This window comes from Tenrec ecaudatus, chromosome 7 (genome assembly GCF_050624435.1).
Source record: "Tenrec ecaudatus isolate mTenEca1 chromosome 7, mTenEca1.hap1, whole genome shotgun sequence".
NCBI classification, from domain to species: domain Eukaryota; kingdom Metazoa; phylum Chordata; class Mammalia; order Afrosoricida; family Tenrecidae; genus Tenrec; species Tenrec ecaudatus.
This window is the reverse complement of record NC_134536.1, coordinates 16,494,444-16,507,475: the sequence shown is the minus strand read 5'-3', so window position 1 is coordinate 16,507,475 and position 13,032 is coordinate 16,494,444. Positions and strand designations below refer to the sequence as shown.

The 13,032-nt window shown below is 46.9% G+C and overlaps 1 protein-coding gene across 1 annotated transcript in view; it reads left to right on the top strand.

Annotated features, from left to right (window-relative positions):
- Positions 1–13,032, top strand: part of CCDC170 (coiled-coil domain containing 170) — a 118,176-nt gene that overhangs the window by 55,567 nt on the left and 49,577 nt on the right. The window contains exon 6 of the mRNA XM_075554219.1: positions 8,323–8,640. Coding sequence (XP_075410334.1) covers positions 8,323–8,640 — 318 coding nt within the window. The remainder of the gene's footprint in view (positions 1–8,322; positions 8,641–13,032) is intronic.

Below are 13,032 nucleotides of genomic sequence, written 5' to 3'. Positions count from 1 at the left end.
CTAAGAATGCTACTTAGAAACCAAGCTTTGGGCTCATTGCTTTTGGGGTATCATTTCTTTCAGACACTTTTAGTGATAGACAGAGTCATGGTACCCAGAAGAGTTGGTTGACATCCACCCATTTCAGGAGGTAACATGTGATCAAGAATTGATGGTGTCGAAAGAAGGAATTTCAGCTGCACTTGACTGAATTGGTGAAAACTCTGCCAAACCCAGGCTTTGACAAATACCAATGGAGATGTTTCAACAAATGGAGGCAATTCTGGAAGCACTCAATTGTCTGTGCTAAGAAAATTGGAAGATGGCCCCCTGGCCAGTTGACTGGAAGAAACTCTCATTTGTGTCTATTCCAAAGAAAGGTGATCCATCCGAATGTGGAGATTGTCAAGCAAAATCATTAATGCCACACTATTGTAAAGTTTGGTGACTATAATTTTTAAAAGTTGCAGCAGTACAGCAGGGAACTGTCAGAGTCAAGTTGGATTCAGAAGCGGACATGGGATTTCATTGCTCATGTCAGATGGATCTTGGCTGAAAACGGAAAACACCAGAGAAAGGTTTATCTGTATTGTACAGTCTATGCAAAGGCATTAGATAAGTGGTTCTCAACCTGTGGGTCACGACCCCTTTGGGGGTTGAATAACCTTTTCACAGGGGCCGCCTGATCCATACCAGTAGCAAAATTATAGAGATGAAGTAGCAACAAAAATAATTTCATGGTTGGGGGTCACCACAACATGAGGAAGTGTATGAAAGGGTCATGGCATTAGGAAGGTTGAGAACCACTGACTTAGATGGTGTATATCATAGCAGATGATGGATAAAGGGGAAAAATGTGAATTTCAGAACATTTCATTGTTTTCATGTGGAGCTTGTCGGTAAATTAAGAGGCAGCCATACAAACAGAACAAGGGACTAGTGCATGGTTTCAGATCAGGAAAGGTGTGCATCAGGTTGTGTCCTGTCATCATACTTACTCCATCTGTATGCTGAGAAAATAATCCAAGATGCTGGACTTGATGGAGATGAACATGCAGCAGGATCAGGGGAAGGCTCATTAGCAACCTGCACGGTGTAGATGATACAGCCTGGCTGGCTGAAAGGATGGATCACACCTCAACACAAAGAAAACAAAAACCATCTCAAGTGGACCAAGAGGCAAAAGTTGGATAAACAGAGAAAATACCAAAGTTGTCAAGGATTTCATTTTACTGGGATCCATAACCAACGTTGTGGAAGCAGCCATCAAGCAATCAACTGACTTACCTCAATAGGCAAATCTTCGCCACATTACCTCTTCAAAGTGCTTACGAGCAAAGAAGGCACTTGGAAGACTAAAGCGCACCTCACCCAAGACAGGTGTGGTAGTTACATAATTTCACGTCAACTTGATAAGTGTAGGGGTGGAATCTAGCCAATCAGGTCACAGTCCAATGATGCCTGCTTGTGGGTCTTCTCTCTCTCTCTATTTCACCTGACTGTTGACAAGCCACGTGGAGCCATGCTGAGACCTGCCAGAGCCCTGGAGATGCTTCCACCGCCACTGGATCCACAAGACTTTGCACCCACTGGCCTGTGATCTTCCAGCATTTTGCATCATTGAATGTGCTGTGTGGGCCTGAAGAGAAATTTATGGACTAATATGGGACTTAAGGGCTAACATTGGACTTATGAACTTCATCTGGACTGGGCCGAGCTGTTTTCTAAAGATACAATTACTTTTTGATGTGAAGTTCTTTCCTCTACATAGGAGTGCCTCTGGATTGGTTTCTCTGGTCAACCACAGCAGGGCCCTTTCAGTGGTCTCACATGCATTTGAAAGGTGGGCAATGCATCAGGAAGACTGGAGAAGAATCTATTGCATTTGGACATGGAGTTTACAAAGAACATTGAAAGTACTGCCGGTGGCCAGAAGCACTAACACACCTGTCTTGGAAGATGCTCCTTAGAAGCAAGGAGGGTGAGCCTTCATGCCATATACTTTGGACATGTTGGCAAGAGGGCCCCTCCCCTGGAGGAGGACATCATCCTTGTTAAAAACCGAATGTCAGTGACGAAAGAGAAAGCTCCTCAATGAGACGGAAGGACACAGTGGGTGCTCCACGGGCCTCGGCACAGCCACGATCGCACGGCAGGACCCGGCGGCGCATGACACGGCTCATCGGCCTTCCACGGACTTGGCAGCATCTAGGGCTAGCAAATGAACAATCTGGTTTTCAGCCTTTTCTGGACTCGTTTTGTTGGTTTATCTTGGGGGTTATCTCCGATGTGTTGTGGTACTGGGGGTCCTCTTCTTGATTTTTGTGTTATGTTATTCAGTCTATGAAACCCAGGATTGATGAACCTGTAGGGACAGCAAGGAGAATAAGGGTTTCTGGGGGGTGGGTACAGTTGGGGGTGGGGGGCAGGGCTGGAGGGGTGGGGTAAAAGGTAGCTAAGGAGTTCAGGAAGGGAAAGAAGATTTTGAAACGGATTGTGGTAGCCGTGGTACAATACCACTTGATGTGATGGACTGATGTGATAGCTGTCTTAACTCCCAGTAAAATGGGTTTGAAACAAACAAACAAACAAACAAACAAACAAACAAATTCAGTTTCTCTATAAAAGTGTTTCTCTAGAGCAGTGGTTCTCAACCTTCCTACTGCCGTGACCCTTTCATATAGTTCCCCATGTGGTGGTGACCCTTCAACCATAACATTATTTTCGTTGCTACTTCATCACTGTCATTTTGCTACTGTGAGGAATCGGGTGACCCCTGTGAAAGGGTCGTTCGACCCCCAAGGGGATCGCAACCCACAGGTTGAGAACTGCTGAGTTCATGCCCAGTGTGTTTGCACTTCATACACAGCTCGTGCTGGCTTTGCTGAAACCCACAGGTCTCCAGAGGGTCTTTGCAGTAGGGAAAGCGTTGATAGAATGTGAGGTGACCGCGCATGACAAAACCCCAAGTCACTCTTTTTCTTATGAAGTGCCTTCGTTTGTAGGGGGCCAGCTCAGTGTTGATCAGGGCAATGCAAACACATTTTGCCGTGGGTTGACATTTTTGCCAAAACACTAAAAATGGCACTAATAAAAAGGGACCGCAAATGCGTGAGGTGTCTCATAAAGGGCTCATTCACTGGGTTATGAGTCCAAGGCTTTCCGACTGAGAAACACCATCAGGTGGTGGGACCGCTCTATGCACAGCCCCAGGCAGCGCCTCCAGCGGGCTTTCTGAAGCGCTGCTTTCCAGGTAGGAACAGATCTTACTAGTGAAGCCCAGAGCCACTGCAGAAGGCCACCTGCTGCTTCTGCCAAGGACACTTTCTGATTTTCTTAGCGACTCTATGTCATTTCCTGTATGAATATTTCACCAATAACAACCCAAGCCATGTATTAGAGATGTGTGTGAGGGGTGTTGCCTCCAACTATGTGTTGTACATTCTAATCTTTAAACCTGGTTATAATGGGCTGTGAAGGAGCACTGGTGGTGTAGGGCTATGAACTGAACTGCCAACCCCAAGGCCTCCGGGAAGCCTCTCTGTGGAAGAAAGATGAGCCAGTCTACTGCTGTAAAAGATCTAAAAGTCTCAAAACCCAAAGGGGCAGTGGTACCCGGTCCTAGAGAGTATGAGTCGAAATTATGGAAGCAGTGTTTATATATTATTATTAATGAATCATTTTATCAGGGGCTCTTACAGCTCTTATAACAATCCATACATCAATTGTATCAAACATATGTACATATGATGCCGTCATTGTTTTCAGAACATTATCTTTCTGCTTGAGCCCTTGGTTTCAGCTCCTCTTTTTTCCTTCCCTCCCCCACCCTTTCACCCTCGTGGACCCCTAATAAATTATAATAATAATTATTACTTTCATACCTCACACCATCCGGTCTCTCTTCACCCACATTTCTGTTGTTTGTCACCCTGGGGGTGGGTGGGTTATACATCAATCGTTATAGTCAGTTCCCCATTTCTCCCCCTCCCCTCCACCTTCCCCTTCCTCTCATGGTATCATTACTCCCATTACTGTTCCTGAGGGGTTTATCTGTCCTGGATTCCTAGTGGGGGAGCAGTTTTTCTCTAATGGGTTATAATCCCATTTGGAAATGGGGTTTCTTTGTTATGTTCATGATGCGGGATTAGTATAGGGATTAGTATTGTTTCTGATGCATTTGGATTGTGTTGCTGGAGAAGAAGACTGAAGTGTCTAGGGGAAGAAAGTACCCCAGACTACTAAAAAGATAGAGCAGTCTGTATTGGAAGAAGTGGGACCACAGAGCCTCTGAGAGGCGAGGGTGGTGAGACTTAATCTGCCGTATTGTCAGGCGAGCCCAGTCTCTAGAGAAGGACATCGTGTTGGTGGAGCAGCGGTGCCAGAGAAGGTCCTTGACGAGATGGATGAATGCTTCGGCAGCAACAGTGGGCTCAGACCTCGGGTCCACTGTGAGGACTGCGCAGTGCTTCCTCCCACTGGGCACAGGGTCGCTATGGGCCAGCGCTGCCTCGATGGCCTCAACATCAAGAACAACGCAAAGGTAGATCTCTAGAAATGTAAGCAGAATGAAAAACAGGGGGAAAAAGAATTAGATAACGTGTGAGCTTTTGTCTTTTGCAACTATACATGTGGAAGAGGACCAGTGTCCCTGTTACAGTCACAGCTTTTTAGTTGTTCAGCAATTGTGTCGAGGAAGAAATTTGAGTAAAACTCCCCTGCCCCCAAATCCTATATGCACGCTTTGCACAAGGATCGCTTGCATCAGTGTTTGCCATTTTGTGTGACAAGGGGCTTCCCTTGTTCTCCTTAACTTCTCCCATCTGGACTGTTTGGTGACCAGAGGATAATGTGCATCAAACTGCTTCTATGCTTTGCTTTTAAGACACTTAATGGTAGAGAACCTCCTTCACTGGAGTTTGCTGGGAACAGAAAAGAGATTTTAAAAGCAATCGAGGTATTTACTGGTGATGCTTCTCTACAATGAAACAATGCAGTGTTTTCAAAATTCACTTTTGGTCCTCCATCAGTAGAAAACCCCATCAGTTCAGAGGATAACTCCCACCAAACCCAGTCCGATGCTGTCAGGTGGCTTCTGACTCATGGCCGCCCTAGTCCATAAGTCTGTGAGACTGACTGTGAATTGCCTGTTTGGGGAAACGTCTGAACTTATTTGTTACCTGCAGTGGGTTGGGGTATCCAACTGATTCCTAATTTTTACTAAATGAATTAAGCTTAAGCCAGTGCTTATCAACCCTCGCTAGACTTAGTGGGTATGCGTTTGACTGGCATTTTGATCGCAAGCATAACCAGATCTCTCTATTCTCCACATCTAATAATAATAGCTCCTCAAACCCAAATTCACTGCCGTCCAGTAGATTTCCACTCTTGGCCACCCTGTAGGGAAGGTAGAACTTCCCCTGAGGGATTCTGAGACTGTAGCTCTCAGTGGCGACAGAAAGCCTCGTCTTTCTCCCAAGGAGCAGCTGGTGCTTTCAAACTGCTGACCCTGTGGTTAGTCATCCAACACATAGCCACTATACCACCAGGACTCCTAATAGTAGCTAATAACCTTGTAAAAAATCACTTGTATTTTAAACACACAAATCCTTGAAAGGTTTGGGAATTGAATGCCCAATCTGATTGGGAAGCGACATGGGATCCCGCCCATTCTAATACATATACATATTTTTGTTTCTAGGTATAAATTAATTTGCTGCTTTAGTGGAGCTGCGTATAAATATATCTTTATGTATTTTTTTCTTTCTGTGGTTGTGATTTGTAATGCAGTCCCAGGCACTGTTGGGAGGGGCTGTCCCAGCTGGCAAATGTAGTGTCAGTGTCAGTGGAGGTCACTGCTGAGTTCTGCAGTGCTTCTTGTTTTGTGTGTGTCAGTGTGGCCTGACAGCAAGCCCCAGGTCCTGGCCATTGATACCAATGTCACATTGCTTTAGGCGGTGGACTCTTCAGCATAGCCTTGAGGTCGCTATGCGACCAGACTCCAGGCCAGTACCTGCTCCCTGAGGACTCCGCAGGTAATTACATCTGCAGCCTGAGAACATCTCTCTCCAGCCCATCAGCCGGATGCCCCAGAGCATTGCAGGGGGAGCAGCGGACCCCCAAGGCCTCCTCCCCGGTGTCCAAGCCTCCACTTCACACGAAACACAGCTGATCATTCCCTGGGCTATAAAGTGTCCTGAAAACAACAACAACAACAACAAAACAGACTCGGTAACATGAGTCACTGGGATTCTGGAATGAACAACTAATTTCCCAAGACGTAATTGTGCTTCATAAACACACGAAAACCCAACAGCCTCAAAATGAACTCATCATCATCAAGTCAATTCCAACTTTCAGCTACCGTATAGGACAGAGTAGCATGTCCTCTCTGGGTTTCCAAGGCTGTCACTCTTTCAGGGAGCCCACACAGCCTCAGCTTTCTCTTAGAGAGCTGACCTTGGAGCCGGTAGCCCAATCTATAACCCAGGGCCCCACCAAGGCGCCTTGCTCGGAGGTTAAAAGAAGAAAGAAAAAAGCGCTTTTCCTGTGGTCAGAGACAATGTCAAGCCTGCCACTGAGTCCCCCTGGTGACTCCACTTTCAGCCAGCCAGTGAGCAGACCCATAAGATAAACGGTCACACTAGGGAGGTAAGCCCTCCCGAAGACAGCCCAGTCTTTGGGATCAGCAGGGCAGTCTTTGGGATCAGCAGGGCCACTTGTGCCCAGAGAAAGCGCCCAGCAGGCGGGAAGGACTATGACAGAAGGGAGAATGGGAAGAGGCAGTGGGATGGACGAGGCTGTTACCTGGTGGGGACTGCAGTCCCCGATGGACCAACTGCTGACTGGGAAACCAAGTTCCTTTGTGGGCTTACACTCAACTCACGCTAAAAAGTTGAAGAAGAAAAAAAAACCCTAAATAACCCAAAAAACCAAAACACCACCACCACCACTTAGGATTTGTGAGAGAATCATTTTGGCCCTGATGCCAGGGGCTTAAGTGGAGAGTAAATGTTTTGAGAATGATGAGGGCAAAGAATGTACAGATGTGCTTTACACAATTGATGTATGGACGGATGGTGATAAGAGTTGTATGAGCCCCTAATAAAATGATTAAAAAACAGCCTCACAATGCGCAGAAACCCATTCGATGTTGCGGTGTCCACTGAAGTGGACTAATGGACTGCAGTCTGTTCCAGGAAACTCATGAGCACAATTTAAATAGTCCAGCCAGGAGGCATTTTTCCTTAAGACCAACAGTTGTTTGATGTACAAAAGGAAGATATCCTATCTTCCAAAAAGGTAGAAACTAGTGTTCCAGCCAATAGTTTCCTGCCACACGTTCCCTATCCACTTCCAGCCCCACGCTGCGCGTCTTCCCCCGTGGTTTCAGGCTGATAAGGAATACTCATTCTGCTGTGGATGGGAATGAGGAGGCAGAAGAGAAACATCAAACATGTTTTCACCATGATTTTAAACTTCCAAACCCAGGAGCCAAATCCCATGAGGTGTTTGCTTGTACATAAACAGCCTGAGCAGCTACTGTTTATTTATCTATTGGGGTGTGGGATTCATTGTTGTGAATATGTCTATCCTATAATTTTTTACAAGTATACAACTTATTGACAGCAGTGACAATAATCGGGTGTACAACCCTCTTCTTACCCATCGTAAAATTTCCACCACTGTGAACTTTCTCTCTCTCCCTTCCTCCAGCTCCTTGTAACCTCTAACAAACCTTGCTCTCTAGACATTTGCCCTTTTAATGGACTTTAAAGATGTCTCTTTGGTGACTCTTTGGACCATCCTTCTTCTTGTTCTTATTGTTAGGTGCCGTTGAGGCGGTTCCAACCCAGAGCGACCCAGTGCCCAACAAAACGAAGCACTGCCTGGTCCTGTGCCAGCCTCTCGGCTCTTCCTGTGCCCGAGCCTCTTCATGCGACCGCTGTGTCCATCCATCTCGCTGAGGCCCTTCCGCTTTTTTGCTGCCCTTCTATTTTACCAAGCAGGATGCCCTCCCCCAGGGACTGGTCTCTCCGGACAACACGTCCAGAGTACGTCACACGAAGTCTTGCTAGCCTTGCTTCCACTGGCCCATTCTAGATTATGGTCAACAGAAAGTAGATGACCGTTTCTAGCCGGGCATTGTTTTTATTTATCATACTACTCTATTCTTTAAGATTATGAAGACACGATCGGGAACTTGAGGTTCACAGTGACATAAGAACCCAATCCTACCTCTTGAAGTCATTAGGAAACAAGGTAAACCAACAAGGTAAGCAAATGCAAGGGCTGCCTCCTTGGCTGCTAATATCCTTGTCTTCAATTCTGTCATTCTGGTAGGACTTGCTCAGGGCGGTCGAGGCAAAAGAAGCGCTCGAAAAGGAGGTCAAGATCTTCCAAGAAAGGCTGCTTGCTGGCCAGCGGGTCTGGGATGCCTTGAAGCAGGAGCTGAGCCACCTGAAGAAAACGTCTTACGAGCTGGAGAAGAGTTTGAAGGCCAGTCTGGACAAGGCTGCGGCCTCCCAGAGCCGGCACGCCTCGTTCCGGGAGAAGATCGTAGCCCTCCTGAAGGGCAGCTGGGGCACCACGGGGGCCACGGAGGACACCATTCTGGAGAGGATTCGTGAAATGAGCAGCCAGAAAGAGAGCAGGAAAAGGGTGAGTGCGTGATGGTTGTGCATCAGCTACGAGCCGTGAAATCGTAAATCAATTTCAGCCGACCCAAGACACCGTCGTCGATCTCGGTCAGTCAAGTGTCTGATTTAAATGTGAGGCTTATGACTTTCAATTGTATCCAGAGTCGTCTCTGGAAGGCTAGCAGGTGACTCGGTGACAGCTAACAACCCACGTGGATTCTGGGTCCCCAATCTCATCTCTCCTGCCCACTCACTCTCTCCCTGTGTGACCCTCGGCCAGTTCCAAGACTGTGTCCTCAGCCGCGGGAAGGGGCTCAAACCCTTATCTGAAACCTTGGATGCGCTTCTGAGTTCAGCAGCTCTCAGGTTCAGAAAGGTGCTGTGGCCCCCGGAAAGCTCCCTGATGCAGGCCTCCTCTCGGGACGCGGGGCAGCACCCCACACTCACCCATATTGCAAGACATTTTGGCAGCAAAGGCTGTGGAGAGGCCACTGAGTGGGGCAAGCCCAGACTCTACATAGCCCAGGTCAGGGTTTGCCCAAATCAACTGAGGCACCCAGGCCTTGCTGGTCATTGAGCTACAACAACAACAACAACAACAACAGAAAACTCTGTCAGTTTTCCGAGCCTCTTGGCTTTTGGGGTTGCCGGTAAGGGTTTGTAGATCTGTGAGTTTCTGACTCACGAGGCTATTGTAATTGGGAGCATAACATGACAGCCTGCACGGGGCACCCACAAGACACTGCCCAGCAAATGACAACACTGGACAGACCAGACTTCGAACCATTGCCACTGCTGCTCCCCCACCTCCAGCCCCCTCCCTCACCTCCTCTTCGTGATACTTTGGTGTCTTGGAGGGGCCCTGTTTAGTGAGCGGAGGAAAATGATTGAATTCCCATCTCTGACTGGTGGGCACCTTCAAGCCGATTTTGACTGTCGAGTTCAGAGTAGCAGTCCCATGCTATATCATCTTTACCGAAGTGGATCAGCACAGGAGCAGCGGGCTTCTCCTGCGGAGCTGCCTGTGGGTCCCAACTGCGGGCCTTTGGGTGCCCAGCCTAGTGCTTAACCATTTTGTCACCAGGGCGCTTTCTCTATGACTGGAGTTTAATTTTATGATCGGGTTTGCAGTGCTGTCTGGGAAACTCACAGGGACAGTTCTACCCTGTCCCATTGGGCCGCTATGTCGGCATTGACTTGATGGCAGTGAGCTTTTTGTTTGAGGTACTAATCATTTTCATTTTCTGCAAGGCGTTGCTTGGCAGAGTCCAGCCCCAGCCCGGATGGATGGAATGATCCGGAATGACAATGAACTGCAGGCTCTGTCTGAGGGGTCACGCAGTGACGTCCACAGTCAGTGTAGTAGTCCAGTCCCAGCCGTTTCTTCTGTTGATTTTGTGCTTGCTCCACAAGAGGGGAATCTTATGTGTATATGTGTGTGTGGTGGTGGATCATCTTTAAAAAAAAATTTTTTTTTACATTTTGTTAGGGTCTCTTACAACTCTTATCACTGTCCATACATATACATACATCAATTGTATAAAGCACATCTGTACATTCTTTGCCCTAATCATTTTCAAAGCATTTGCTCTCCACTTAAGCCCTTTGCATCAGGTCCTCTTTTTTTTTTCTTCCCCTCCTCCTCCATCCCTTATGAGGTGGATCATATTTTTATGCCGTGAAAAAACTCAGAGTTCCAGGGTCTGCTGGGTAAATTTTCATTAAATTACCTTTAATAATGCTCCCCAGTCCTTTTTTTTAAATTAAAAGATCTTTTCATTGGGGACTCTTACAACCCTTCCAACAATCCATACATCAATTGTATCAGACATATTTGTACCTATGTTGCCATCATTCTTTCTGGACATTTACTTTCTATTGAGCCCTTGGTATCAGCTCCTCTTTTTCCCCTTCCTCCTCCCCAACCCTTGTGACCCCTTGATAAATTATTGTTGTTTTAATATCTTACACCAGTGGTTCACAACCTTCTTAATACTGTGACCCTTAAATACAGTTCCTCATGTTGTAGGGACCCCCAACCATAAAATTATTTTCGTTGCTACTTCATAACTGTAATTTTGCTACTGTTATGAATTGTCATGTAAATATCTGATATTCAGGATATATTTTCATTATTACAAATTGAATATAATTAAAGCATAGTGATTAATCAAAAAACATTATGTAATTATAATTCATGAAGTGTTATTTTAACTCCAGTACTGCCGCTCTCAGCACAGCAGCAGCTCTCTACACAGTAACTGCTCACTACACATGTGTGAGACTGGTCTGCATAAGTACTCTATGGCATCAACCCTGTCACATTCATCTGTATTTGTACGGGGTATATGTGATGGGGTTGGAGCAATGATGTCATCACGCTGCATACTCATATGTGGCTGTATCTGAATGTGGGTGGACCTGCCTGGAGATGGATAGAGGAGCAGTGTCTCGGTTCCTAAGATCATCAGAAATATGACCCACAGGTTGAGAACTGCTGTCTCCCTTGCCCCATGGTTTCTGTTACTCATCCCCTCTGTAGGGGGAGGGTGTAGTTATGTGTCGATCATTGTGGTTAGTTCCCCCTTGCTCCCATCCTCTTCCTACCTTCCCCCTCCTTTGCACTCCCCAGTCCTTAAGGGCTGAGCAACTATTTTGTGGCCACAGTGTGGACTGGAAATTGTTCTCTTGGCTGACTTCCACCCGGTGAAGCGTGTGGCCCCACCTGGGTGAAACCCCAGTGGCTGTGGAGCAGATGTTGGCTTGTGGGGACACCCGTGTGTCACAGTAGAGCTGTGTCCCTGAGGAATTTCAATGGCTGATTTTTCTTCAGTTGATTGTCAGGACTTTCATCTGAGGAGGCACCGCTGAGTAGACTCCACCCTAGCACGGTTCAGTGAGCGGCTGAGCACATGAACCACTTCCACCCCCCAGAGACTCCACTCTTGGAACGATGGTGCAGGTGACCGTGGACTGCCGAAAGAACACACAGCTCTTCCTGGAAGAAGTGCAGCCAGAATGCTCCCAAAAGGCAAGGATGGCGAGACTTCTTCTCACGTTATCACGAGAGACTGGACCCTGGAGAAGGGCATCATGCTTGGTAAAGCAGAAGGGCAGCAAAAAATCCTGAGCTGGATGGACACAGTGGTTGCAGCAATGGGTTCAAGCACAGGAACAATTGTGAAGATGGCACAGGACTATTGTGCAGAGGGTCAGGAACCAACTTGATGACACCAAACAACAACAATAACAACAATGAGACTTTACTATGAGGATACCTCACTCTTTCTCCCCGTTCTGTGGACATGCAAATGTAGGTGCACAAATAGGACTCGGGTGAGTGTATGGGGTAGGTGGTGGTGGTGGTGGTGGTGGTGGTGGGTTGTCTCAGAATCAGTGACAAGCTGGAGCAAGCTATTGACCTTGAATGGTCATGGAAGCACTAATGGTGACGGTGGTCCTTGGCCATCTCATTTTATTGCTTTCTTCTTTGATTTCCCCAAGTGTTTTCCTAAAGTGATTTCAATGCCAGTCAGTGGAATGTGGCATAAAATTGTCAGCATGATCTATATGTTTATTTTCTTAAGCAAAGTGATGTGAGTGGTTAAGGTGGATGCGCCCACCCCCTCCACCCGCCACAACTCCCCACAAAAATTAGAATGATTCAGTCTGTTGAGTGCCTTTGTCTGTCTCTCCTCCCCTGTAATTTCTCTCAATAGCCACTCTCCCCATTTAAAAGCCTGAAATCAAGCTGTCGCCGGCATCACATGTGACTCATCTTCAAGTACAATCAGTAGAAAATGGATTTTGTACATTGTCTTAAGAAGGTTTCTGAAGAATGGAAGCTTTACAAATGGATGAGTCTGTTTGTTGAGGAGGCTGGGTATTCCTTGCCAGCTGGCATGGCCAAGCGCATGGTCCATCTGAGCTGGCAAAACCAAAATGAAGGCCAATGTCAGGATGGCTACCATCTTCTCCCCTCAAAGATAGCTCCTAGAGACTGCAAGCTGTTTAGCTAGTTACCCCCTGACCATCTACTTTCCCTCTCTGGGGTTTGGAATCCTTAGTAGAATCCAGGAGATAGCTTATCCTGTTCTCTCCCCATCATTAGGAAGTTGTCCCCCACCCCTCATTTCTTTCTTTCTTTTTTTTACATTTTATTAGGGACTCATACAACTCTTATCACAATCCACACATATACATACATCAATTGTATCAAGCACATCCGTACATTCTTTGCCCTAATCACTCTCAAAGCATTTGCTCTCCACTTAAGCCCTCTGCATCAGGTCCTCTTTTTTTCCCCCTCCCTCCCTGCTCCCCTCTCCCTCATGAGCCCTTGATAATCCACAGATTGTTATTTTGTCATATCTTGCCCTATCCGGAGTCTCCCTTCCCCCCCTTCTCTGCCGTC